Below are 24384 nucleotides of genomic sequence, written 5' to 3'. Positions count from 1 at the left end.
TCAGGCAAGAGAAGAGGACCTGGAAAAACATGATAATACTTCTGCATAACATTTTAAATGACAGTGTTGGCATTTGACACATTAAATTACAGAATTAAAAGTTACATTAGTAGACTCTAAACCAAGTAAGTTTTCTTCATTTATGAATTTAAAAGAGAAGAAAATCTTTAGGCAAGGCATCTTGTCATTTAATGAAACCTGCTCAGTTGTATGCATTTTTCTTCTGATGTGCTTGACTTACGTGTCTTCATCATCTGATCTTGGCTCAAGTCTGTCTTCATTGACAGCAACAGTAGTGTGTGTTTCTGAATCATCTTCCTTGCCTTCTTTTGGAGGCCACGTAGTTAATCTCCCTTCTGGAAAGGAAGATAAACTTTCCTTTATTTGTATATTAGCTGACTATAAAAGTGTATGCAAGTAGATGCTTCAGGGGTGGGTGTGTGTGTGCTCAGATTACAATGTAACCACCAGGCTTCTGTTCATCTTGGTCACACATTTCAGTCAGTGTAATTCCTGCTGGGTGGAACCTCGTGGATTTGTAGATGAAAAGCAAAGGACTATAAAAATGAAGTAAGAAAGGCAACCTGATGTTAGATTTAATTTCCCAGTACAGGGATCTGCATTTTCAGTGGGAAACTGAATTGGAGCAGTACTGTTTGGGATAGACTGAAACTTACTGCTTAGATGTAGCTATGGTTCCCTAAAACTGCTTGATTCCAAAGACTGAAGGGCAACACTTAGCTGAAGGTGGGAGAACAATGCTAAGAGTTGTTGTTTTAGTGTAAAGACTAAATTCTGCAAACGATCCAACAGAAATCTGTCAGTTTGGGTAGCACAGTGCCCCATGATGCCAGTTTGGCTAGCAGGACGGAGCTGGGTATTGAGAGTGCCATATTTTAATAAATGTAACTAATAAAAACCACAGCAGTTATACCTGTGTGACTTACTCTTGCTTTAGCCCTATGAATGGCTGACATAAGTGAAAAGTAGTTTGAATTTAATTTTGGGGGTTTTTATGTGTAAGATACAAAACTATTCTTAGAAAAGGAATTTAGCTGGTACATATAGCTGGTTTAGCCTTCAGAATGGGGCAGTTTAAAAACAGCTTGTTATGCAATGAGAAAACATGTATGTGAGGCATAATTAGCAAGAGAGTGCTGAGTGCACAGTTGCAAATGAAAGATACTTCTCACAGTCCATTAAAATTGTTGAAACTTGGCAGATATACTTCAACTGGCTTAAAGGCCTGTCATCCAATTGGTATAGACTGGCAATTTTGCAAAAAAAACCCCACTACTTTTTACCCTTATTGCATCTTTCTAGGAAAAATACCCTGTTTTTTTGGGCAACAACTTTGATGCAAAATAAATGTAATTTTTACAAGTCTGTTACTTTAGCAAAGTGTGCTGCACTGTGAGTTTGAATCAATGTCAGCATCAGCTGTATCAGATGGACCATGCTGTGAATTAAGACACCACTGTAGTTTCAGCCACCATGTACTACAATTTACAGCTGTTCTATGGAAATACATATATTTGCATGAAAGCTTTTTATGGGGTTCTTCAACCTCAACAGTGTCAGGGGCTAGATCCAGGCTTGGGGTGCCTGCCAGCTTGCTGGCAGTTGTTGCATATCTCTGTCTACCAAAGCAAATGGAAGAATTATTTATGAAGTAATGGTTGGTAAGTAGGGCTTGCTCTTCTCCCTGCTACTGAAAACAGCAACGTCCTGAAAAAGGCCTTTTTCATTGCTACAGGACAGAGCTGCCCAAGTTTTTCTAGTTTTCCAACCGCTTCAAAGTGTTGGTTCTCATCACAGATCCTCTGCCAGTGGTAGAAGCAATAATACATGACAGAAAAATTGCAGCATTTACAGTAACAAACATCCTACCTATTTCTTCTTCAAGACAGATGAAGGAATCATTAGACAGCTCTGCTTTTGCTAAGATGTTCAGGAGTGTTTGTGGTGGTGTTTGTTTCCACTGCTTCCTGTTTTCTGGGCTGCCTCCAGGCAGAATAGCATGGTCATCTAAAGGACAGGAAAGTTTGTGGGTCACAAAAGCATGACTGTGGCTCAGCACTGCATTTTGTCAGATTCAGACTTTCTAGTCTTGACACTGATTTCTTCTTTCTGTATAACACTGGAACCTGTTTGGGTTTTTACCCTTGTGGAATACTGAATTTTCCATAAGTATTTGATCTGATTGATACTATAGATAAAAAATAGCTTGGGATATTTATCACTAAAAATTTCTAACACCAATTTTAATAAAGTAAAAGCTCAAGTAACTGCTTCTTAGGCCTAGAGTAGACAAGTGCAGCTTCACTGAGCAGTCCTTGGTCTCAAACTTCTTGGTTTCTTGGGGTGGAAAAGGCTTCAAATAAGTTCCTATTCCTTTTGTGCCCTATATTCTTTCATCTAAGGCAGAATCAAAGAATTATAGGATGGTTAAGGTTGGAAGGGACCTTAAGGTCCATCAGGTCCAACCCCCCTGCTATGAGCAGGGACACCTCACACTAGACCAGGCTGCAGAAGCCTCATCCAGCCTGGCCTTAAACACCTCCAGGGAGGGGCTTCCACAACCTCCCTGGGCAACCTGTGCTAGTGTCTCACCACCCTCATAGTGGGTGTATCTTCCTAACGGCTAAGCTAAATCTCCCCTCTTCCAGTTTAAAACCATTACCCCTTGTCCTCTCACTACAAGCCCTTATAAAGTCTCTCTCCCCTGCTTTCCCGTAGGTCCATTCAGGTACTGGAAGGCTGCTATAAGGTCTCCCTACAGCCTTCTCTTCTCCAGGCTGAACAGCCCCAACTCTCTCAGCCTGTGTTTGTAGCACAGGTGCCCTCAGATCATCTTTACGGTCCTTCTCTGGACCCTCTCCAACATCTCCATGTCTTTCCTGTGATGAGGGCTCCAGAACTGGACACAGTACTCCAGATGTGGCCTTACCAGGGCAGAGTAGAAAGGCAGAATACCCTCCCTGGCCCTGCTGGCTGCACTTCTTTTGATGCAGCCCAAGATGCAGTTGCTCTCTGAGCTCCAGCACCCACTGGTGGCTCATGTTAAGCTTCTCATCTACTACCACCCCCAAGTCCTTCTCTTCAGGACTGCTCTCTAGCCATTCTCCCCCCAACCTGTATTTGTGCCTCGGGTTGTGCTAACCCAGGTGCAGGACCCTGCACTTGGCCTTGTTGAACTTAATGAGGTTGGCACTGGCCCAGCTCTCCAGCCTGTCAAGGTCCCTCTGGATGGCCTCCCTTCCCTCTAGGGTGTCAACCACACCACACAGCTTGGTATTGTCAGCAGACTTGCTGAGGATACACTCAATCCCACTGTCCATGTCTCCAACAAAGATGTTAAACAGCACTGGTCCCAATACTGACCCCTGAGGGACACCACTCGTCACCTGCCTCCATTTGGACATTGAGCCATTGACCACAACTCTCTGGGTGTGGCCATCCAGCCAATCTCTTATCTACCGAGGGGTCCATCTGTCAAATCTATGCCTTGTCAGTTTGGAGACCAGGATGTCTTGTGGGACAGTGTCAAACCCTTGCACAAATCCAGGTAGATGAGATCAGTTGCTCTGCCACCATCCACCATCTCTGTAGCCTTGTTGTAGAAGGCCACCAGATTGGTCAGGCATGACTTGTCCTTAGTGAAGCCACATTGGCTGTCACCAGTCACCTCTCTATTTTCCAGATGCCGTAGCAGATTTTCCAGTAGGATGTGTTCCATGATCTTGCTGGGCGCAGAGATGAGACTGACCAGCCTGTTGTTCCCCAGGTCTTTCTTTTTCCCCTTTTTAAAAATAGGGGCTGTGTGACCTTTTTTTCTGATCAGTGGGAACCTCACCAGACCACCATGACCTCTCAAACATGATGCACAGGGGCTTAGCAATTGCAGCCACCAGATTCCTCAGGACCCATGGATGGACCCCATCAGGTCCCATAGACTTGTGCATCTTCAGTTTCTTTAGATGGTCATAAACCTGTTCTTCTCCTACAGTGGGGGGTGCTTCATTCTCCCAGTCCCTGCTTTCACCTGCTGTGGCCTTTGTGATGAGGCTGGAGCTCTTGCCAGAGAAGACTGATGCAAATAATGTGGCATATTAATAATATTCTCCTTTGTCTTCACTGTCCATGCAAACTCTTCAGGTTATTTCTGTGTATCTGGGGTGTTGGGAGCATGCTGGAATGCTGGGAGACCTCCTTGTTTGCAGCAACCGGTCACTGTAGATGCCTGGCTGCCTGGGCATATATGCACTGGTACTGCAAGAAACCTCTTCTGATACAGAGCATCACCACAGCTACACCTGTGTGAGCATACACCTGTGACTGTGTAGCAACACTGGTGTGTGGAGTGGGAAACCAAAACTCCAACACACTCTGGGATGATGTTAGCAACTGACTGCCTCAGCTCTTGCATGTCATCAACTGAAGGACCGAGAAAGCTGTGCTAATTAGTTGCACAGACTGACATTGTCAGCCCTTGTTACCCAGGCCACTGAGTGATGCATCAAATGCAGCATTCTTTATATCTATGAGCAGCACAACATCACTGCAATATTAGACAGATGGGAAAATGACAATGCATTCCATGGTTTAACCCATTCAATAATCTCCGCTAGTATAAAGTCCTGCCATTAAAAGCCTTTCAGAGCATGTGAACATTCTGGTATAGAATTGTTTTGGCAAAGGTTCGTAAGTAGTCTGGCTGAATTTTAGCAGCTCCTTACTTTTACTGAAAAACAAAACTTTCTTACCAAGTTCATTTTCAGCCATAGTAGGACATACAGACATGACATCAGCATCAGCTAAAAAATTCAGCAGTGTCTGAGGGACTCCAGCTTGCCAACGTTTTCTGTTTGCTTTCCCATCACCTGTGTCACTGGACTCTAAGGGGTAGAAAGAAAGGAGGCAGTTACTTCTTTAAGTAGATTTCAGATTATAGTATTACATGACATGAAGAGAGAGCTCATCAGATAAATTTGCTATAGCCTGGAGTTGTTGAACTGCCCTAATTCCTACGTAATTTTCAGAATTAATACTCAGCATTGCATTTCCCCAAGAAATACCTGTTTGGTATCCAGGTAGTTCTTCAAAAGTTCTGCCCAGGCGATCTTCATCAACTTCCACCAATTCCTCCTTAGGATTCTCACCATCCACAAAAGTTACAGTCTCATTGACTTTATCTAGTACCTGAAAAAACAACAGGTTACTCTGGAAAGAGAAAACCCAGATGGGACAATTCCCATTTGACTGTGTTTGCCAGCCATTCTCATGTATGCACAAGAAAGCTGTGTAACAAGAAGTGAAACAGCAGAACTCCAAGCCACATTGGAGATTTGTGTATCAGAGGGTTGCACAGGGCTTGGCAGGGATGTGAAACAACAGAATGGCAAAACCAGTGCTTTATAAATTAACAATATGTATGTATATTGTTAATATATACTGGAAAGAAATTATATTTTTTATGTTTGTTACAAATATTTTGAAAATTCTAATATACTAATAAAAATCTTAATAGGTAGCTACTACAAGTCTGTCATCTAGAAATGTCATTTGAATACATTAAGTCACATCATGTTGTCTGCAGTCTCACTTCCACTTTTTCTAAATAACAGTTGGTTCATTACAATATTATTCTTATTTTGTGATACAATACTAGAGAAAAGAAACAAAAATGTATTAAAACAATTTGCAAATCAAATTTGGAATTCACAGACTAACTCAATCTTGAGATGAATTCTTTCACTCTAGCCCCATTTACAAAATGTAAATATCTGCACTCCTACATCTTTTACCACGTGAAAGATTGACCCAGATATCATCCAATTGTCTTCTAAGCACCTATCCTCTTGAAGAAGGTCAGATATATACAGTATGTCTTCAAGTCCTCCATAGGAAGCTTCATTATAACAAAGGTAGAGGATGATGGTAACGGAAACAAACCTTAGGTCATTAAGCTACTTTCATGGTTTCAGATTACTCATGTGAATGCTTTAAATATAACTAAAACGTACCTCTGCTTCTTGAATGCTGTCTTCCTCAAGAATGCATGAATCTAAATTAATTTCAAACTTTACTCCACCCTAAAAAAAGAAACCACACTTCTTTAATTTATTTTATTAAATAAAAACATTTCATTAAATGTACACAATTCATACGAAACTACAAACTTGAAAATTATTCTTCTACTGAAAATAACTTTTATTTAACATTGTTTTCTATTTAACAGGATTAAAGTGAAACTAATTGGACTAAAATACACTTCTTTAAATATAGTTTATAGATATTTTCAAATTATTGCATCCACTTTTGATTTTAAGGTGAAATGTCTTTGACAATAATTTAATTCAATCCTTCCAAAACATTGAATTGGCTTTTACTGCTGATTCTCAACCAGTATTAACACTTGAAAACCATACTGCTTCCATGCAATATTTCACAGAAGACTTAGTTCACTTCACAATGACCTTGTGGTCAGAAATCTTCAGTGCATTTCCATTCAATTCCTATACCCCTCTACAATTTTATAACAAAATGTTCTAAAAAATAGCAGCCTGACTTGACTTCACTTAAACTTTGAGTAAGCATGAGTTCCCATACACTACTAATGCAGTTTGATATGAAAATGAGTAGGTAGGGGTTGATTACTATATGGAAATATTATTTATTTATTAATATTCATTTATTAGTGAGCCTATCTTTTCATATAAAACTTTAACAAACAGTAGACCAGCACTCTTAACTGACTCTCAAATAACTTGATTTCAGGGCTACAATGACAACACGATCATTTGAAATGTACAGACACAAGAATAAAGTGGAAAAAAACCCCAACAGCCCTAAGGATGGATACCTTTCTGTTATGTTTCCTTTCTAAGACTTCTTGGTCTTGCCTGTCCTGGAGTCTGACTCGCTTAAAGTTTTCTTCCATGTTCTGGAAGAAGGAAAAAAACCCAACTTTAAAACACACTCTTTGAAACCAGAATATATGTATACCCTGTAAAAAAAGACTAAGTAGTAAACATATTCACCAATTTCTTTGCATATATACTAAAAGACATTTGTATATAATACTAAAAAATATTATCACTTTGTCTTGTCTGGCAAAAAGGAGAATAGGAAACCTTGGATGAAGTGCAAGAAACATACCACAAAAAGAAATTAAGTAAAAGCACATCCTAATATTTACAGAGGAAAAGACTTACCAAAACAAGTCAGGACTCAGCCAAAAAACTTTCCAGGTTTTTCATGGAGGGAACCTAGGGAGACTTCACATACAGTGCAAGCATTGGGTAAGATTTAAGCTTTACCATTTTTCAGGTTAGTCACATGAAGCAAATCAAAAATCATGCAGGACTTGCATAAAAAATTCTGTTTAGACTAGGAGATAGTACTGATACCTGAAGTGATTCTTCTCCTGTTCCAGCTGTATCCTTGGTTTCAGATTGGTCCTCAGCTTTCCCTTGCCTCACAAGATAGGTTTTATCTTGTATTTTTTCATTCTCCTAGGGAACATTTTTATGAAATGTTTACAAAATATTCATTCTAATGCCAAATTAGCTTAAAAAATAAGAAGGAAATATTACTGAGTGTATGTGTGAGCTTTGCTACCTGGTGTACTCCTGCTTTAAATCTGAATTCTTTTATATTGCTGTGGTATTCTTCCCGAATTTTCTGCAATTGTTTCAGGTACTCCTATTAAAGAGCAATAAGGTAAAAAAACATATATATTAGAAAGACATACAGAAATAACAGTAGCTAAACAAAATATTCTATAGATATCACACTGTGTATGTATGATAAAAAAGGGATGGGTGTCCTTTATCATCAATTTTAAAGATTGCTTGAGGGCATTTTGGAGTTACAACTCTTCCAGACTTTAACCTTTTTGAAGTTTTTCAGATTGCTTCATGCCAGCTTTTCTGGATAACTATATCTAAAACAGCTAATTCCAAGAATAGCCTAAGGACTGTCTGAGTAATAATGCTAAGGTTGCAACCCAAAAACAGAGCACTGGAAATTAGGACCAAAAATTAGGCAATATTTATTGAATTGCAACCTCTTTCCCAAAATGAAACAAAATCTGGTAATCTTTTCTTGGAGAAGCTTCAGCATTCCTATGCTTTGCAGCAAAACATTCAGATTTTGCCCAAAAAATGATTTTTGTGTTAAGGACATCTCTGTTACTGTTCATATGAAAGTCTGCATCACATACTGTTCTATCACATGCTAAATGTGATAGAATTACTTAAGAACAATGAACACACATACATGAATAATGCATGTATTAATATTTTCTCTGATTTGCACATGTGAGCATCTATTGTCATCCAACATTAGTTTGTTCAGTGCTGTAACTCCTCTAATCTCAGTAGAAGTGAAATAAAAATCAAGGCCATGGTTTATGACATGATTATGGACATTAGATATTGTGCAGGTCTTCACCAGTTTATTTAAGATGGAATCAGATGAAAACAGCTTATATTTTTCCTAGTGGTCAGATGGAAAAGAATACATTCTTACGTAAAGAATACTACCGTCAAGGAGTGTAAGAAGACAACTTTAAGCAGCTAAGGAAGACAATTAATTTACCTCTTCTTTCATTTTATTCTTTCTAGACATGTTCTGTTGATGGTTTTTGAGATGCTTTTCCTTTATTTTGTGCTTCTGAACTTGGTCATGATACGCATCAGCAGACGATGGTCGCAGTCCCTATGGAAGGACAAATAGATCCCAGTGCAAAAGAATTTTCATTTAGAATCCTTGCCTTCAGTGCTCACTCCGTTCACTCTCCCTGTTCCACTGGAGAGTGCAGTAAGGCAAGTTTATATTTTTGGAGGATAAAAGTCATAGTAGAATTTTACATTGCTACCGTTTTGTATTAGAAAATAAAACCCTGAGATGAGCATTGCTGAGCAGAGCAACAAATCGACTAGAGCAGAACTTTCTACCTGACCGTGTCACAGTTTGCTGTTAGAAAGACATCAGATCATCTTTTGGATTTTCACTCATATTTTTTAAAGGTTTTCTTCTACGATTCAGGGTTTACTTACCAGCTGTTTTTCCACTTTAATCTTGTACTGTTGGGCTTCAGAACATCTTTGAAAATATTCTGCAGACCTGAGAGAAGAAAAAGGGATGTTCATACATTACATTTTATTTCATAGACTCTGCTACCTTCTGCATAAATAATTCTCGATAGGTTATATCACATATGACAAACAGAGCTCTCTTTGTATTACACAAATATATAAATATGGGTAAAATATGGAACAACAGTAAAATAACAATTAGAAAACATATCCACTTCAGGCATTCCCCTTTCTATTACTTCAGTTACATTAGCCTTCTGAAGAGTGCAGCAAAGTCCTTCTCCACCTTTTATTTGATAAATGGTATGTGAAAGTGTTAATGAAAACGAAGCTGTTCTTCCTGATCCTCAAAGTGAGTTAAAATTGTCAGAATGGAGGTTGTATATACAACAACTTTTCTATTTCCTTTCTCCTCTATGTCTAATTCTATCAGCCTAACTTTGTAGTTATGTAGTTTTATGGTTTCTAAACATTTACCCCTTCTTTGGTACAAAAAAAAACAGTGGTCACTTTTAAAGTCCCTCATTTCTCCTCATTTCATTTTGTACCTTCAGAACCCACTTGTGCCCCAGGAAGCCAAACTGAATGGACTTTGTCCTTAAATAAGGAAGGAGTAATTCAGCTCAGACGAGATGTTCTAAAGCTCATGATCCTTAACTGAAACATTCTAAATACTGTCGTTGAATTAAAATTAATGACTGAGTCAACTTTAAAGGAGGGATCCAAAAGTAGACAGTATTAAAAATTCCTTATCTTCCTTCTCAAGGTTTTCAAAGCTTATCCACACCTAAAATGCCCAAACACAGAATGGACAGGCAATCTCTAAAGTAATAAAGAGGTTGTACCTCTACTTTGTAAGAGAAAGGCTTTGAAGTAAACAAACTGCTGGAGAAAGGGCCTTTATCTCTGAAACCAAAATATAAGCTCTGCACAAAAAAAACACAAAACATTTTCATGGGCTTCCTCCCACTCTGTTCTCTCAAGTGGAGGACTGTTTCTGGTCTTTATATAGTCCTGATCCTGGTGGGTAGGAGAGACAGTGTTTATCCTTGATATAATCAGAAAGCCTACCAAAAGCTTGTGTTTTACTCCTCACCCAATAAAATGCTGAGATTTGGGAGACATTTTGACAATGGAATCTCAAACATCAGGAGGAACTTCTGGATAGACAGAAACAGGACTTACGTTGTCACGCAATAAATTTATATAAAAAAATTATCAAAGACCAAGCAGAGAAGGAATTACACTGAATGAGCCACATCCACTGTTACCTAATCAGGAAGGCTGATAACCCAAAGCATGCATGACAGTTCACCACTAATACATAGAGTGAGAAAAACTTACCAGTCAGGTGGTGGGGGTGGAGGTGCTTTTAGTCTATAGTATTCTTCAAATCTTTGGCTGATATGAGAAAGGTGATAATGTGCATAAGCTTTCCTCCGCAAGTTGTTAAGCTCATCATAGTAATGACCATAATGGTCATGTACTCTAACACTTTCTGGACATTCTGACACCTTAAATTGGGAGGCCTGTAGCTGAAAATATAATAAGGCATGTTAATTTACCGGTTCTCATTTTTATCACTACAAGTTTGAATTAACTTCCCATCTTTCTCCCCAGGCTGAGTTGCATGGTAACATAGGCTGTGTACAGTATAGTGTAAGTTTTCCAAATCCTTTCACATATAACCCAGAAACCTCCCAACTCCTCAAGGCTTATGTAATCTTACCATCGTCTTTTCCTTTTCCCCAGTTCCATCAGCTCCTGTCATTAGGCAGCAGCTTGTACTGTTCTGCAAATCAATCACTAGGGGGCTTTCTACTCTGTACTCTCACTGACATAGAGTCACTTCATTGTTCTGAAGCCTAAAGCACTGAATTGATTCCAGCAGAGTCTCATTTTTACATATGAGAGCAAGGGGAACCTGGGATGTGGTTTTCGACAGCATACATAATGACTGCTGTTTTCAGGGGAGCAGTGGCTGTGCTACTTCATTTCACCATCTCTTTTATTATGTCTGTGGGAGCCTGCCTTTTATATCTCAGTCCTTACTGTGATGAAACATTCCTGTATTTCTACTTTGTGACAAGACTGTCTTTTCCATTTCTCATAAGAACAATGGAGAGAAGGTGATTATCTAGCAGGCACTGCATGATATAAGTGTGGTAAGACATTCACAAACTTTTCAATGGTGGGAGACTATATGGTATATGAGAAAAAATACTGAATTTTGCTTATTTTCTTACATAAATTAAAAAGCATTTAAGTGTCCCTTCCATAGATGGTAAATAAATTAACTATTCCTCCCTGTTTTCCTCCTTAGAAACACTGAAAATAGGCTCATCTCCATACAGTATAGTCCAGATTACAAGAGAATATAAATTGGTATCTATAGAAGAAGAAAATTTTCCACTACCATTAACATTCTCAAGGAAGAGATAACCACAAAAATATTTATCTTATCGCTCATTAAAGTAAGTTTTACAGTTTGGTATCCAGAGTATGGCAATCTCAAGCAATAGGGAGAAGAAAAAGGCCATCTAAATAAATGTAAGAGGACTGAGAGCTCTGACCAGTGAAGCAGGTGCCCTAGTGACACAGGCCATGGAAAAGGCTGGGGTACTGAATACTCTTTGCCTCAGTCTTTACTAGCAAGACAGGCCTTCAGGAACCTCAGGCCCCTGTGACGGGGGCAGGGAAGGGGGGAAGACGTACCCTTGGTGGAAAAGAATCAGGTTAGAGAATAAGTAAGCAGACTGGATTGTTGGGATGCACCCAGGAGTACTCAGGGAGCTGGCAGATGTCTTTGCAGAGCCACTCTCTACCATCTTTGATTGATCATAGTGGTGATGAGGAGAAGGAGTGGAGGAAAGCCAATATCACTCATATCCTCCAAAACGGAAGGACAGAGGACCCTGGTAACTACAAGCAAGTCAGTCTCACCTTAGTGCCTAGCAAGGCGATGGAACAACTAATCCTGGAAAGCATTTCCAGGCACATGAAGGACAAGAAAATCATCAGAAGTAGTTGGCTTGGATTCACCAAGGGCAAGACATGCTTGATCAACCCAACAACCTTCTACAATGAAATTACTGGCTTGGTAGACAAGGGGAGAGCAGTTGATGTTGCCTACCAGGCAATTGCCTTCAGGGAGGTTTTTGACACAGTCTGCCATAAAATCCTCATAGAGAAGCTCATGAAGTATGGACTGGATAAGCAGACAGTGAAGTGGACTGAAAAATGGATTAATGGCTGGACCCAGAGTGTGGTGATCACAGTACGAAGTCTAGTCGGAGGCCTGTAACTAGTGGGGTACCCCAGGGGTCAGTACTGGGTCCAAGCCCTTTCAACATCTTCACTAATTATCTGGATAATGGGGGAGAGTGGGTTAGAGCACACCCTCTGCAAGTTTGGTAATAATGTCAAACTAGGAGGACTGACTGATGCACCAGAGGGTTGTGCTGCTGGTTGGACTCTCAGAAAGGCTGAGGTGAAAGGATCAAGTGTATTTGCTTCTACAGAAAAATGCCAACACATTTGTGCAAATGTAAATGCAAAGCATGCCTGACTCCTCCTGTTACAAAGGACCATACCGAAGCAGCCTAAATTCAGTGTTTCCCACTAAGGCGTTCTAAAACACCTCTTCTGAGGCTTCAGGAGTGCTTAACTGTCTCTACTGACCTAGTGTAGGCATTAAGCTAAATTTAGTATGTCTTAATGAGACCCTTTAAAGGGTCTTTTCTAAGCAGTAACTTGCCTTCTGAAGATTATTAAATATTACAAGAATGCAGATGCACAGTACCTGTTGTCCTCTTGAAAGAGGTTTCAATTCATTTCTTTGAATGAACTGCTGTTTCTTGAGAAGCACCACCATTTCAGATTCTGGAGAATCTTGGTCCTGATCTCTCGTTTTTTGAAGTTTATGTGCTTTTCAAAAATAAAGATTAAAAGGTTACATTCTGTGCTCTCTACATGATTTGCAAACCACAGTAGGGTGCATACACATAACACTGACAGACTGGGCTAACAAACATTCCCTATATTCTTTAATCATTATCACCACCACCTCTATAAACTACAATGCTGATTTCATCCTAGTACCAAGAACAGAACACAAGTGGTCTGATTCTTGAGCTCAGGTTTCACTGGAGGCTAGGTGCCTACCTGCTTAGGAGTTCCCTTTCTAAAGGGAGCCCTTGGTATTCTACAAATCACTAGACAATATTATAGTACTTGGGTAATTTGGAAAGAAGGGCTGAGAAGTGAAAAATTTACCTTGTCAGTTCCCCATGCAGGAGAATAAAACTACATACTGTTCCAGTTTGGTCAGTCAGTATTTTGCAAATATCTTAGCTGCAATAATGTAAACTACTGTCTTTGCTAGGATTAAGTCATTTCTAAGTGAGTTTCAAATCTTTCCTGAATACTCATTGTGAGAGTATCATGTCTGGGAGATAAAATATATTTAAAAAATAGTACATAACCACAGATATTTTTTAAAATGCCTAGGGGATTTAGGTGTTCAACTGCCATTGTCTAAATGGCATTAATCCAGATAAATGTCATTGAAAGCAATTTCCAAAATAACATGGGTTCCTACATTACTGAAGCATATTTTTGAGGGGAGAAAAAGTCCATAGTATAGTTAAGTACCTACTCAGGTTTATTTTCACAAATCTGTTTAAACTACCTCAGTACTTCCAAAGATAAACTCAAGCCATAATTAGAATACACTGAAGAACACAGAACGAGGAAAAGGTTATGCCACTGGAAACACGCCAGATGTTCACCAGTTCATACAGAGATGCCATTTAGTCTCACTCATGGTCTCTAAGAATGTGCATAAATAATCTAACCTATCAATGAGCATTAAATCCAGATAGAGTTCATTGAGTCTCACAATCTAATTTATAATATTTTGTAAAACATATTTTTATTATTTTGTAAAAAAAATACCATGGAGCACGTTTTGCAAGATTTTTGCATTTTTGCACATAGCTTGGCAAAATGAAGTAAGAATGTTTGCCATGTGAAGGACCTAAACTGCATCTAGACCAAAGACTCTCTGTTTTGCAAATTCTGTAAGATTAATGTTTCAGCACTTTCCTGTGGCAGCATTTCTGGCTAAACATTGCAAATGAGCTGGTATTTAAGCTGTCTTTTCCTGAACAGGGCAGCAATGCACTGTTTGGGGTGCATGTTTTTGCTGTTGCAGTTCTCTTGCAACCATCATGTATATCATCACTAATATTAGTGAGTATGACTAACATTAGCACAGAACTAGTATTAAATAACAATATTATCATTACCCTGTATCAGCTTGGCTCCAGACTGTGATGCTGCAAGTCTTTTTCTATGTATCACAGTGTGACTAAGCTCCTGCTGTGCTGTCTAGAAGAAAATAGATATATCTGATAGAGCTGTATATACTACTTCAATACATATTTTTCTCTGACCAAGCACCAGTATAGACACTTACCTCAGGGGACAAATACCTGAGAATGAGTTTTTGCAGGAAGGGCTTCCTTAGAATCGAATTGATAGAGGGTCGATCTCTTGGAGATACTTTAAACAACTGGCAAATTAATACCCTCAGATCATACGAATACTTGGGAGACACTGGATGAAAACGTCCTCTGCAGATTTTCATCACCAGCTGGTGCAAATTATTGCCTTCAAACTTAATCAATTAAAATAAGAGGACAGTAAGTACTGCTGGTTGTAAATGACAAACTAGACACCCCAACTTGAAAAAAGATACTTGCTGAGAGAAGCTATGTGCTATGCAATCCCTTCACAAATCCTTTCTTGCTAACCCTAGTGGAAACTTAATATAACCACTCTCATTGTATTTTCTGGTTACATTCACCTTATTTCAGTTGCATAACTTAGGAGGTCCAATAGCTCTTGCATCTGCAAGTGTTTTATTCATACTCTGCTGTCACACAGTAATAGAGAAGCAATTTTTTTCCAGGATGAAACATGATTTAAACTGTCTTCACAGTTATCACCTTCAAAACCTCGCTGCACACAATTCAGGCTCTGTGTTCTGTATTCTCTCAGGAACCAAGATACAACCCTGATTTTTAACAACTGATACCACTTGGATAACTCAGCCCTCTCAGTTCAGTAGATCTCTTAACAGGTCAGCATCAATATAATTTTTAGGGCCTTAGACAGGCAAAAAATAATTTTGAAAATAAGTTCTTTATAAAATCACCATTTTATTTACATGGCTAGTTTGAAGGTGGTGTAACCAAAATTTGCCTTCACTTCACTTGCACTTCCTATCTAAATCAGCATCTAGTCCCAGCTTTCAAATTAAAAAAGGATGAGCAGAAATACAGGACAAAATACCTAATACATGTAAGAATATCAGTGTTTTCTCAATTGGCAAGATTTGAATTTTTTCTCAACAGTATCCCTTTGTTTTCAGCTCAGCAGAACTGCTCTCCCTATCAATGCAGCTCAGCCTTCTCCCACATCCAAGCTCAGCAAAAAGTATACTCCTGCTGGATCCATGAACCTGATCCTTTTCCTGTTGTCAGGATTAGTCTCTGCTCTGTTCTGTTCTCCACATAATACTCACAGGCTGAGGATTATCTGAGGCTCAGATCAGGCTGAGGACAACACAGCTTCCTGAAGATGCTATCTCAGTTATTTTCTGACATGAATGTTCTTACAAGCAAAATTAAACCTTTAGGAAAATGCTTCTGGGAACTCAGACTGCTTTTTAGGGAAATGTGGTTTTCAAATTCCTTAGTAAGTATAGGTTGATATTTTCAAAAATAGAAATTAGTAAAATTATATGCCTAAAGCCCAACCTTGAAGTTTGGCTTTACTTCTTTAAATTGTTCATCTGCCTTTTGAAAAAGTTTTGTACTTACTAAAGAGTTAACATATGTTGCAGGTGTGTGTGTTTAAACAGTAGAAATAGAAAATAATATACTGTATTTTAACATGCATAAAACAGGCATAATACAAAAAATAAAACACTAGCAGTCATTTCTTAGTATCAGTAAGTAAACTGAAAATAATTATAGTAGCTGCCTATGAATACTATTACTACTACAGTTCTTGCAGGCTGCCCACCATCTGTTTTAATAATATGATACTGATCTCATTCTATAATACTTACAGGATGCTTTAGTGCACATAGCTCATAAAGTACACAGCCAAGAGACCAAATATCTCTGTGAATAAAAAGTAATTAAAGTTTTAGGGAAAAGACTACAATATTTTCATACATGTAATCAGCACCTAGTCTTAGCTCTGAAATGTATTAACATTATTTCATCACAGACTAATACTGGTGTAAATTTTCAGTATTCTTAAGATGCACTGAAAAGAATCTGAAATTTCTTTCTAGTTGTAGTACCAACGTTTCTACGATACCTAACTAGGTACAACAGTTATCATTGGAAAAGGCACATGACATAAAGGATGCCTGCTTAATATTCCTAGCAGGCTGAAGGGCAAAGCTATCTCTGACTTGATAGTTAAGGAGGCAATAAGGGAGTGAACTTGTTATTTTGGTATTTTGTGTTAAGCCTCAGTGAGCCTTTACAATTCTCAGACCTATCTGTCTTTCCTGCAGGTGGCTCCTGCAAAGTTCTAGAATTGCCAACCAAGCAGCTTTCATTTTAGTGTATTTTTATACGTCACAAATGAGTGAATCCAAAATAAACAGACTTGGAACTGAAAAGGTCCATATTGCATTAGTTATTACAAGTTAGAAACACAGGAAGAAACTCAGTAATTGATGGAGAACCAGATAAAAAAACCATACAAATAATTTTATAAAAACAAAATTTAATTATGTCAAGCCTGTAGGTGAATCACAACAAATTCATTCATGACTGCTATACTCTGGATACTGTGAGTCAAAATACAACTGATAGTGTTGAATAGTGTAAGATAGTCGTTGTATATGATTGATGCACCTAATTATTATACACAATAATACAAAATTTTACAAAGGGTGACGTGAATTTCCTGGTGCCCTGCAGAAATACTCGTTTAAACCATGATATTACTAACATAAGTTCTCTCATGGCTGCACACCCTCATGGACAAGCATATGGAGGAAAGACAGAGACTTACGTTTTATTGTTGTAAGGTCGATTTTCACAGATCTCAGGTGACAGATAATAGGGGGTCCCTACACAGGTGTGGGCAAACTCCATAGTGCTAATTAAACACAATGAACAAAAAAGCTTACACACTGAAAAATTTTACAAGCAATTGATCTAGAGGCTACTCTGACCCAGGTGAAAAGCCCATGGGGGACATTTTTTTATGCTCTCCAAATATTTGAATAATGGAACACTCCAAGAAAAACTCAAGTATTTCCCAGTTCTATGAAAAAATTACCACCTACGTTAATAGTGGAGAGTGTTTGCACTTCAACAGAAAGCACAAGAATTCTCTTTTCCCCACTTTCACCAGACAGGCAATCAACATTTTCAAAGAATACTGTCATTAACACAGGCTTCTGAAAGCTGTCAAAGACACTGAAAAATATGAGAAATCTCCAACATACTCATTGAAGTAAGAACGTGGGAGGTCATGCAAGCCAAAAACAGTGGAAGGAGGAAGTGCTATCTAGAAACTAAACGAGGAGTAAAATAATTCTAGTTCCATCTTTGGTGCAGACTTGTAAAGGTTTAGCCAAATAGTACCAACTGGATTAATTTCACTTGCTTTTAGATATCAACTCTGGATGTCACCAGGAGTCACTGGAGAGTCAGTGGAGAGAAAAAGGTACTCAGAGAGTGATTCCTCTCACTCTCTACTAATGTCAATAAAAGCTGTAAGTTACAGTTATATATGTAAGTTACGTATATGGAATATACAAAGTCTGAGTGCCAGAGGTGCCACAGACACCTAACTGTAAGCAAAAATACTAGACACTATCTTGCATTTTGAAGTGGAAAATGGAGATGAAAATGCCTGTGTATACCCCAGGCAAGGAGGAAAAGAGAGCTTGGGAAACCTAATTCACTTGTTACATGAGGTACTATCAAGCTCCAATTATTTTATTGTATAAGCCTATTAAATACTCTTTAAAATGTCTGAACTTGGATTTTCAAAATCTGAGGTTTACCTCCTATCTGCTGTGTACTACTCTGCTGTGTACACAGTTATATACATCTGAAGAAAAAGAACAAATTGTCTATGTTGGTTAAAGTTATGGGTTCTCTTTACTGATGCAGTATAGACAGAAATGTGGTTAAACTTCCATTGGCTTAATTTAGGGACAGAAAAATTTTAACAAGTGATTTGCAACAGGGCAAAGTACAAAGCAACTGAAAAGGACTGATGCTAAAGGGACAATCTGCAAAATTATCAACAGACAAAATGACCTTTCCACACAATACCTAATTAAACAGTGGAACTTCTTTGCCACAATATCCTGCCAAGGTCAAAGATAATCAAGCAGCTCAAAAAGAGATGGAATTCAAGCATTATCCTGTTGTTAGCATGCCCCTGGCACGTTCTGGCCCCACTAAAAAGCACTGTCCAAGGCAACACCTGGCTACTCTGTAAGACAGGTAACCTTGCCCCCAAAGTGAAAAAAGAGAATGCCACCCTCTTTGGGAGAAGCCATAGGGATGCAAACCATGCCATGTCATGCCATCTACTCTCAGGCCCAGAGAGTGGGGTATTGCCCTTTTAAAAAAATTAATATAGGCACAGTCTTGGAGGACATACAAAGAAAATCCGTACATACTCTTTCATTATACTCTTTCCTAAGTTTTTAATGCTCTCCACCTTCTTTTTTATGAGGCTCTGGAAGTGGTTACCAACAGCTGCAAGAGCAGGGCCTCCAGAATCTCATTATGTCAGTTTCACAGAGAAAGGGAAAAACTGAGGCTTCCCTGCCCTGCATCCTACAAATAACAGAAGTCCAGTTACTAGGCTAGATACATCTATGGTTTCATGCATGATGGCATGTTCTAGGATAACAGAAAAAAATGGAGTGTCAGACTCTTTGTATCCCTAAAACTCTTGAACATACACAATCCACAGTAAGCACATTCATGTTGCATTCTGAATAGTCAAAAACAGTCCTATTTGGTGCAGGTCACAGACTAATTAAAAAAGACACGTACCTGTTCAACTGTCTTGCTATGCCGAAGTCCCCAAGCTTTGCTACCTTTCCATTATTGCTAAGAAAAATGTTCTGCAATTAAAACCAAAACTGGTATGTGAAAATGAAACATGGCAGATTTCTTAAGAATATTTTTTAAAAGACAAAAACACCCCCTCTCCAGCACCAGTTTTACTACCTGTGCTTTTACATCCCTGTGTAAAATCTTCTGGTCATGAATATGCTTCAAACCCAAGGAGATCTGCACAAACCAACTTAGAATCTGCAGTGAAAGTTAAAGGGAACAGATATATATAAATTTGTGTGACCCTAATGTCAAAAGGGTTATCTTCCTGAAATACATAAAGATAACAAAATCTAATATATGTAGAGCATATACAATGTAAAATAGTAAGAGATAATATTTTTTAAATTAATGCCACAGACTTTTCCTCTTCTAGTGCTATCACAAAACTGAATGGAAACTGATACCTGCTCCACTTTCCTTATCCCCATCAAGTTTTCACTGGCTATGACAGGATGAGTCCTTGAACAAGGACTGAAGAATCATGTCAAAGGACAGTAAGAATACTAGCCCTTTATTTAGAAACGAGTGGCTTCAAGTAAAAACTCGGACAGATCTGGGAAGTGTCTTCTTAATCCTCAGTGGTGGAAGTCATTCCACTCAGTTATAATATTTGTAAGTCTTGCAGAATACGGTCCAGAAAAAAGCAGAAACAAAGGATGAAGGACTGAAATGTGGTGAAAGAAGGGAACTATGAAGAAACTCACACAGTAAGTAAGCACACAGCTTCATCCTTTACCCTTGACCCAGTACAGCTGTTAAACATGTACTTCACTTCAAATATACATGTGTTTTATTGAATAAGGGCCTTTGGACTTAATTTAGAAACAAAAGTACAATGCACTTACATACTTCTCTATTTAGGAAAATTGATAGTCATGAAAGACTTTGATTCAATTAATAAACGTCTTTTAGTAATGCTTCACATTAAGCAGATGATTTCATTAATAGGGTTGATGTCACAAATGAGACTTTCTTCGGCATATGTTTGAAAATACAGAAGTATTTTAACATTATGCTAAATTGCACAAATAGCTTTCCTTTTCTGACTGGCAGATGCATCTTTAGTTACTACAAATCTGTTCTCTCTGTACTCTGTCTTTTTTTGTACATGTATTATTCTGCCTTCTTGTCAAGGGCTTTACTTGCATTTGTTCTCTCGTGTTTCCATGATCTGTGGTTTTGTTCTCTCTTTATTTTCTCTTATGTTCTCTCTGCAGATACTATGACTCCCAATAGGATCTTAAAATACATTAGTATTGAAACAGTAATTCACTTCCAACTGACTTCTACACTAAGGAGTTCCTCTTTTACCACTAAAGCAAAAAATAAATGCTTTTATGCTTTAGACTATATTTCTACTAACAAGGTTTGATAATATCTACTTAGTCTCCAGGTAAATCTTCATTGTACCTGCAGAAATGGAAGACTATGCATGATTAAAGAATCTCCAAGTTCAGTACACTGAGTCCAATATATAAGATAAATTTCCTTCAGAAGCCCAGAGTTAGTAAAAACCAAAAAATAAGTACAGAATAGCAGGAAAATTTGTTTCTGTGAATTGCTATACCTACCATACTCACCTATTTATTAATTAAAATAGCTATGTGAACATACTCCAAAAAGCAGTCAAAATTCTGGGCATATTTCTCTGTGCTGGTTTAAAACTAGAATGGCATCAGAGAAGTCTTGACCCAAATGAAATGCATGAAAGATTTCCCATTGACTTCAGTATAAAGCAGGGTATGTCATTATGCAATTAGCATAAACTAATTAAGAACTTATATATAATATATCTCCCCATAACTCTAAAACAACATTTAAAAGACAGTTTTTATGGCTTGGCAGGCATACTACTACTACAAAGATACAGGCCATGCACAATACAAGGAACAATGGGAGGGACTTGGGATAAAAGTGGCATCAAAAAACTGGTAATGAATTAATTTAGACCTTGAACCAGTGTAAAAAGCAATCTTAAAATTCCCATTAAAATTGCCAAAGTTAAAATGGTCAATCACTGTAACAGGTCAGAAAATAAACAGTAGCTTGTGCTGGATAATTCAAACCATGCGTTTTACATAATATGTCATTTCCTCTAAAGAGAACTTCTTTCACCTGGTCCTCATCAAACAGCACTCCATGCTGCATATTTATCCTCTGCATCAAATCTCCACCATCACAATATTCCATCACAATATATAGCTTGCTCTTTTCTGAAAGGAAAAGGAAAATTTTATTTTTTTCCTTTATTACTCGTTAATACAGCAATAAACTATTTTTATTATGTATGGTCCTTCTTTTAAAAGGGTTAATCCTCCATTTCAAAGAGTGACTTCAAAAAAACCTGATAATTCCAGTGAAACCTGATGTGAAACTAAGACATGAAAATATATTTAAATGGAGATTAATGAAAATCTTAAGTACAGGAAAGAACCCTCAAGAGACCACACTGATAGAAAGAAGACAAACTTACAGACAATGCTTAGCAGTATACTTCATAGTTAGGGAAAAAGGTAAAAAGTAGGCAGTCTCCAACAGTAGAAATAAACAGCATGGGCTACTTGATATGGAAACTCGCCCTACTCTTACCCTTCTGTGGTCCAGAAAAATAACAAATGTATGTGTCCCTGAAAACATTTCCAGTCCAGACCACAGAAACCAATTTGAACACAAACTGTCAATATAGCATTCATTACATGTGGCATTGTTTATGATGTCAGCAGGAAAAATAAATACAGGGGCTTAGCTTTTATGGAGAACACACTGCTTTCCATCTCCTTCAGTCCGGAAGAATCGTGTATTCTTGAGCGATACCTCAAAATACGGCTCAAGACAAAAGGCCAGCAAGACCTATTTCTTGTTGTACTCCAAAGCTCTCCTATTGAAACTCCTAGAAAAGTCTCATTAAACTCTGGTCTCCTAATGAAACTCGAGACTAAAGTTCAATTTAAGCAAGAATCTAGCGTTCATGCCACAATACCTTAGGTCCCACCTACACCCATGAAGAGGGGAAGTGATGATTGGATCTGACACCTTGTGTTCATTTTTAGGAGGTGGGAGCTGTACTCACTGGTAAGTAAGAGGCCGGGGATAGGCTTAAGGCATTCACAACCTTCACAAGGTAGGTTTTGCTGCCTTCCTTTGCTATAATCACAAATAGAACAAAAAAGTTAAAAAGTAACCTTGCAAAGAAGCATAGAAGGTTACGATATTTGCATGCTTCATCTTGGCCAGAAGAATGACTTCTTTCTGAGAGGCTTCTTTTTCTTCCACAGGCATCTACAAAGAATGAACAAACTACATTCTAGCAACTATATATTTAACTCTTTTCAAAAACAGTTACATTGTTATGAAATGATTCCCACAAATACAGAAGACTGTATACGAAGGTGACGCAAAAGTATTAAAAAATACAATGTATGGATAAAGTAAAATACCAATTTGCAACATATGCTTGGAAATATATTAGAATGTTACTAAAGTCAAACCGAATTATGACATTTTACAAACATATCATCATAGATGATAGAATGGCTAGAATGGTTAGAATTATAGAATGGTTTGAGTTGGAAGAGACCTTAAAGATCATCTAGTTCCAACCCCGCATAAATGGGTTTTAGATTTTTTATACAAATGGTATTGCTAAGCTAGCTGATGAACAGAGTTAAACTTTAAACTTCCCTCAGTTGTTTAACCAATAAGGGTCTAGATGATTCCGTATTCGTAATCTGGGTAATATCCAAATAATAAAGTAAAAAGAAATAAAGTCTTCCTGATTTACCGGTGTTACAAGTTCTTGCAACATTTCAGGCAAACTCTGTGTCCTGTTATATTAAAAGGAAAACTTCTATTTGGTTCGTTGTGATCACACTTTCATCAGTATTACTTCTCAAAAATTCCTCTCTGACTATCCATCCATCAAAATATCACCTTGCATGAATAAAAAGTTTCTTACCCTCATTCTTAAGAAATAGTTTTGAAATCTAATCCTCAAAAGATTAAAAAATCAGAAAGTGAATGAAACATGCTCCACCATAATAAAAATATGTTATGACTTCAAAGTAATAACTTTCTGTATCCAGCTCCTGATTTTGAATGAAGTGGGATCCACAACTATGTTTTAACCTTCATTTTTCTATTTTGCATAGATCAAATCTTAATATTAGAACTGCATGGGTTTTACTGGCCATAAGCACTGAGAGAAACTGAATTTTTTACATATATTTAGCTGTCCCTATTAGCACATCAGTTTTTCTGGGTTTGAATCTGGAAGTTATATAGTTCTTTCTAGAACTGGTATATAACCACTTTTCTATTGTAACTCTCTAACATATTAGAAATTTACTAGTCTGGCCCAGCATAGCAAAAGACCTGTCAAAAGCATGTAGGTAGAATTCTAAACCACACATGATACATAACATCTTAAAAATACATATTTTTCTTGTTCTTCTAGAAAGGGAGTCTTGCTAAGCAGCTCACATGCTGACTGCTACAGAATGAACATTTAAAAACTACAGGAGATTAATCAACAAGCCTTAAACATCAATGAGAACTGGAAAGACTCCCTTGTGAATTACTCACACCTGAAAATACCTATGTGGGGGAAAAAAAAAAAAAAAAGGAAATGAAAAAGTCTAGAGAAACGCATCACAAAATTGTGATTTGTTATTTCAGTGCCGATAGTTTTCAGTAGCTGAGTCATCTATTATAGAATCTGAATTAGGTAGTGTCATGCATTGTAGGTAGTGAGAAATTTTGAAAGAATAAAAATACAGTAAAAGGTAAACACGGTTCAGGTAAGTATTTTGTCTGTGCTTATAGAATCACTAAATTAGCAGAGTACAGTCTTCTAAAAGCTTAACTCTATATAACTGAGATAGAACTACAGAGATAAAACATAACAGAAGTGCATACCCTAGCTAAATGCAATTAGCACAATGTGGTAAATAAATACTGTTATCATCCAGATCTTGTTGGTTTACCTTAGTAAAATTGATCTCTTTGATAACACACTTCTCATTATCCTCTTTTCCCTTTGCCAAGAATATTTTGCCAAAAGATCCTTCTCCAATTTTTTTAATTATTTCGTATTTATCCAT

General features: G+C 37.8%; 1 protein-coding gene across 1 annotated transcript in view; it reads right to left on the bottom strand.

Annotated features, from left to right (window-relative positions):
• NEK5 (NIMA related kinase 5) overlaps positions 1 to 24384 on the bottom strand; it is a 24669-nt gene extending 285 nt beyond the window's left edge. The window contains exons 1-21 of the mRNA XM_051607947.1: positions 24268 to 24384; positions 22468 to 22564; positions 21401 to 21498; positions 19397 to 19480; positions 19220 to 19290; positions 17208 to 17294; positions 16243 to 16297; positions 14584 to 14784; positions 14414 to 14486; positions 12907 to 13031; positions 10449 to 10639; positions 9066 to 9132; positions 8605 to 8724; positions 7624 to 7707; positions 7413 to 7517; positions 6866 to 6946; positions 6027 to 6095; positions 5079 to 5202; positions 4767 to 4898; positions 1891 to 2028; positions 242 to 326 (exon numbers count right to left, since the gene is read on the bottom strand). Of these exons, the coding sequence (XP_051463907.1) occupies positions 242 to 326; positions 1891 to 2028; positions 4767 to 4898; positions 5079 to 5202; positions 6027 to 6095; positions 6866 to 6946; positions 7413 to 7517; positions 7624 to 7707; positions 8605 to 8724; positions 9066 to 9132; positions 10449 to 10639; positions 12907 to 13031; positions 14414 to 14486; positions 14584 to 14784; positions 16243 to 16297; positions 17208 to 17294; positions 19220 to 19290; positions 19397 to 19480; positions 21401 to 21498; positions 22468 to 22564; positions 24268 to 24384 (2204 nt within the window). The remainder of the gene's footprint in view (positions 1 to 241; positions 327 to 1890; positions 2029 to 4766; positions 4899 to 5078; positions 5203 to 6026; positions 6096 to 6865; positions 6947 to 7412; positions 7518 to 7623; positions 7708 to 8604; positions 8725 to 9065; positions 9133 to 10448; positions 10640 to 12906; positions 13032 to 14413; positions 14487 to 14583; positions 14785 to 16242; positions 16298 to 17207; positions 17295 to 19219; positions 19291 to 19396; positions 19481 to 21400; positions 21499 to 22467; positions 22565 to 24267) is intronic.

Source organism: Apus apus, chromosome 1, assembly GCF_020740795.1.
Source record: "Apus apus isolate bApuApu2 chromosome 1, bApuApu2.pri.cur, whole genome shotgun sequence".
In the NCBI taxonomy this organism is placed as follows: Eukaryota; Metazoa; Chordata; class Aves; order Apodiformes; family Apodidae; genus Apus; species Apus apus.
Note: the sequence above shows the minus strand (reverse complement) of the source record. Positions and strands in the feature narration are given on the sequence as shown.